General features: G+C 37.8%; 1 protein-coding gene across 1 annotated transcript in view; it reads right to left on the minus strand.

Moving 5' to 3' along the window:
* Positions 1 to 3331: 3331 nt before the first annotated feature.
* LOC109478689 overlaps positions 3332 to 3990 on the minus strand; it is a 2102-nt gene continuing 1443 nt past the window's right edge. The window contains exon 2 of the mRNA XM_019780357.1: positions 3332 to 3506. Within this exon, the coding sequence (XP_019635916.1) occupies positions 3431 to 3506 (76 nt within the window). The 3' untranslated portion in view covers positions 3332 to 3430. The remainder of the gene's footprint in view (positions 3507 to 3990) is intronic.

Below are 3990 nucleotides of genomic sequence, written 5' to 3' on the forward strand. Positions count from 1 at the left end.
AATACAATGTATACAAAATAAGTCGTAAACCATTATCTCACCTGTAGAAACTCTTCACTTCAGTGTGTCTTGGTTTGCTTAACACTCATCTCGTCTGGTTTGGACAGGTTTCTCCCAGTCAGGACAGGATCATCAGGCAACTATGAATGAACGTAAAAAGAAAGTGAAATTATTAAAAAGCAATTAGGGTGTTTTAAAGATGTTACTGGCAGTATGTCATGTTTTAGAGTTCATAACACACCAAAGAAAGTATGAAAAAGGAACATGATAATGATTGAAGATTAGAGCACAATGTCTCACCTGTACAAACTCTTCACTTCACAGGTGTCAAGGTAACAGGTTTGCTGACCACTCATTTGGTCTGGTTCAGACAGAAGTCACCCGTCATCACAGGTTTCTCCCTGTCAGGACAGGAACATCAAGACACACCTATGCATGAAAAAATAATTAATGCATAGCAACAACGATCAACCAGCTAAATACAATCAACACTTGCATGTATACATTTCTTCTTTTCTGCCAGGCATTACAGCAATTCACTGAAAGTAATTTAAGAAACTAGATCCCCTAATTTATCCTATGTGAGTTCATCCTCATAACATTCACAACAAAGAAAACCAGTGAAAATACTATGTATGTTGGCTGTCTATACTTGCACCCTTGCTGAAATTAGGATATATGTTATGAAATACATAATACCTGTACATGTTTCATGTTTATATTCTTCAGTGCCTTCATCTGGTCTGGTTTGTACAGGAGCTGATGGACATCATCACAGGTTTCTCCCAGCCAGGACAGGAACATCAGGACAACTAAATATCATAGGAATATTTGTGTGATGCCAAAGAATATTTCCATAACATGTTACAGCTGACTCTCAGGACTAGAAAGATGTGAAGCCTTAGTGTGAAAGAATAATTAGTGTGATACAAAAAAAGAATCTCCAAGCAATGCCGAATGAACATAAAAGCTAATGATATCATAAAATTGAACAATTTATATGCTTGTCACTGTAGGAGGTGTTAGGCTATAGAAATGTGTTTCAAGTTAAAACCTGTTTCTGGTCATGGTAGTGTGTCATGATAATCGTGTGTTCTAAAGCACTATCTCACCTGTACAAACTCTTCTCTTCACCGTACTACTTTCAAGTCAACTGGTCTGGTTTGTACAGAAGTTAGGATAGGAACATCAGGACACCTATTAGTAAGTAAAAAGTATAATTAGTTCAAGAATAATTACCACTAGCAACCATGTGTAAAAATGATGAACACTTGTACTTGACATGTTGCTTTGCCTCCCTAGAAACTGCACAAACAGTGTGCACTAAGTCACTGTTATCTATTTATTTGATCAAACAATTCATTCAAATATATAATCTATAGACAACAAAATCAGTTAGAAGACTACTTAGTAATACGTGCTTTTATTTGTTACTGGTTGTTATTTTCATGAGATGTGAGATTTATAGTAAGGGAAAGAAAGTTGAGAAGTGCTAATTAAAAGTCATATGCATTGTCTCACCTGTGGATTCTGTATCTTGTTCTTTTGTCTGGTCCAACATCCAAATGTTGACAGCTATGGACAGGAGACATCACTACTGTATCAGTCAGCAGCCACCTAACTAAAGACCATTACAAAGTTACACACTTATCTCAAATAACACCAAGTAAATGGTAGAAAAAATACAGAAATCAGTTTTTCTCACCTGATATTCTTCTGGGGTCTTCAAATCACCGGGTCTGGTCCAATCTTCTCTCGTCAGGTTCAGACAGGAGTCAGCATCAGTCAGCAGCCACCTAATTATACAACATTATATGTTACATATTTGTTTAAAAAAGGACCAAGTACAGATGGTAAGTAGATTGCAGAATTCAGACTTTTCTCACCTGATATTCATCTGGAGTCAAATCACCAGGTCTGGTCTGGTCCAATCTTCTCTTGTCAGGTTCAGACAGGAGTCACCATCAGTCAGCAGCCACCTAACTATACAACATTATATTGTTACATGTTTGTTTCCAAAAAAGAAAAACAAGTTAGTATAAATGGTAAATATTTTCCAGGATTAGGATTTTTCTCACCTGATATTCTTCTGGAGTCTTCAAATCACCAGGTCTGGTCAGGTCCAGTCTTCTCTTGTCAGGTTCAGACAGGAGTCAGCATCAGTCAGCAGCCACCTAAACTATACAACATTATATGTTACATATTTGTTTTAAAAACACCAAGTATGAATGGTAAGTATATTGCAGAATTCAGACTTTTCTCACCTGATATTCATCTGGAGTCTTTGAATCACCAGGTCTGGTCTGGTCCAATCTTCTCTTGTCAGGTTCAGACAGGAGTCAGCATCAGTCAGCAGCCACCTAACTATACAACATTACAAAGTTACACAACTCAAATAACACCAAGTAAAATGGTACGTAGGTAAAATACAGAAATCTGAATTCTCACCTTTTAATATATTCATCTGCAGTCTTCAAATCACCAGGTCTGGTCTGGTCCAATCTTCTCTTGTCAGGTTCAGACAGGAGTCACCATCAGTCAGCAGCCACCTAACTATACAACATTATATGTAAAAAATACATATTTGTTTAAAAACACCAATTACAAATGGTCTTGCAGAATTAAGATTTTTCTCACCTGATATTCCTCTGGGGTCTTCAAATCACAGATTCAGACAGGAGACATCACTACTACATAGACGTCAGCAGCCACCTAACTATACAACATTTTAAGTTACACACTTGTTTCAAATAACACCAATGAAATGGTAGGTAATACAATTCAGATTTTTCTCACCTGGCCTGATACTTCTGTATCCGATTGTCTGGTAACTGTCATCACAAGTCTCATCTCATCAGGACAGATACACCTGCACAGTTAGCTGACCCTCAGGACACAGATAACTGTGTCATTCTATGGAAAGATATGTACAGGTTCTTATCAGCCCTGTTACACATTGTAGACAACTGAATAAAGCACTCAAAAAATCCAAGTGATATGTGAATTTTTAATCATTGATTAAGAAAATATTGGTTGCTAGACAGCATACGCCATTCATAAAGAACTGTGATTAAAACAATTTTTTAAAAATTTCTTTACTTTAAAACTGATGAAGACCTTGACAAAAACAACACATGGTGACCGCGTAACATAAAACATGGATAGTAACAACGAAAAAATTGAACCACTTCATCTGACACTGCATTTGTAAACTTGGTGCAAAGTGTTTGGAAACTGTTATAATTACAAGTGGTTGACACTATAAATATTTACCCTTTACAAACAGGATTTCATGTGTCCAAAAATGGAATGAACAAGCTTTTCAATTTCTCACCTGTATTTCTCACCTGTAGCCGGTCAATAGGTACCCTGTGTGGGTAATGAGACCGCACTTCGGGTAATTTCGGCGGTAGCAGTTCTACTCCTGTGTTCAGTACGTAAAGGTGTAGTTGTACATATCCTGGTGGTTCTTCCACTCGTGTGCAATATGGTTCTTGAACTCATTTACTCTGATGTCCCGATTAAACGTACCGGTACGTTTATTTTTTTCGGCCCGAACGTCCACCCGGTACATTCTTATTAGGGACGGTACGTTTAATTGTCCGTACGTACCGCACCATCAGCAAGTGGCCGGCGGCCGCAAAATTCGGCAACACGTCACAGATAAATATTTGGTCCATGATAGCGGCATTTCCCATGAATATAATGTATATTATTTATTTTTCGCCTGCTGTCCATTTTTAAGTCCCAAAACGTCTGAAAAAGCAAAAATTTGCCCACAAAACCGAAGGGGAAGGCGAGTAGCTAATCGACGTATTTAGCACATGGCGGCCGCAAGTCCTTGTCAAAATCGGCAACGCGGCAGAAAAATGCCTGGTCCATTTTAGCGATATTTACCATGAAAAAAACGTATGTGGTTTATTTTCCCTCTGGTGTTAGTTTTTAGGTCCCGAAACCCCTAAAAAAGTAGAAATTTTGCCCACAAGACGG

This window comes from Branchiostoma belcheri, unplaced genomic scaffold, assembly GCF_001625305.1.
Source record: "Branchiostoma belcheri isolate BF01 breed outbred unplaced genomic scaffold, Haploidv18h27 scaffold45, whole genome shotgun sequence".
In the NCBI taxonomy this organism is placed as follows: Eukaryota; Metazoa; Chordata; class Leptocardii; order Amphioxiformes; family Branchiostomatidae; genus Branchiostoma; species Branchiostoma belcheri.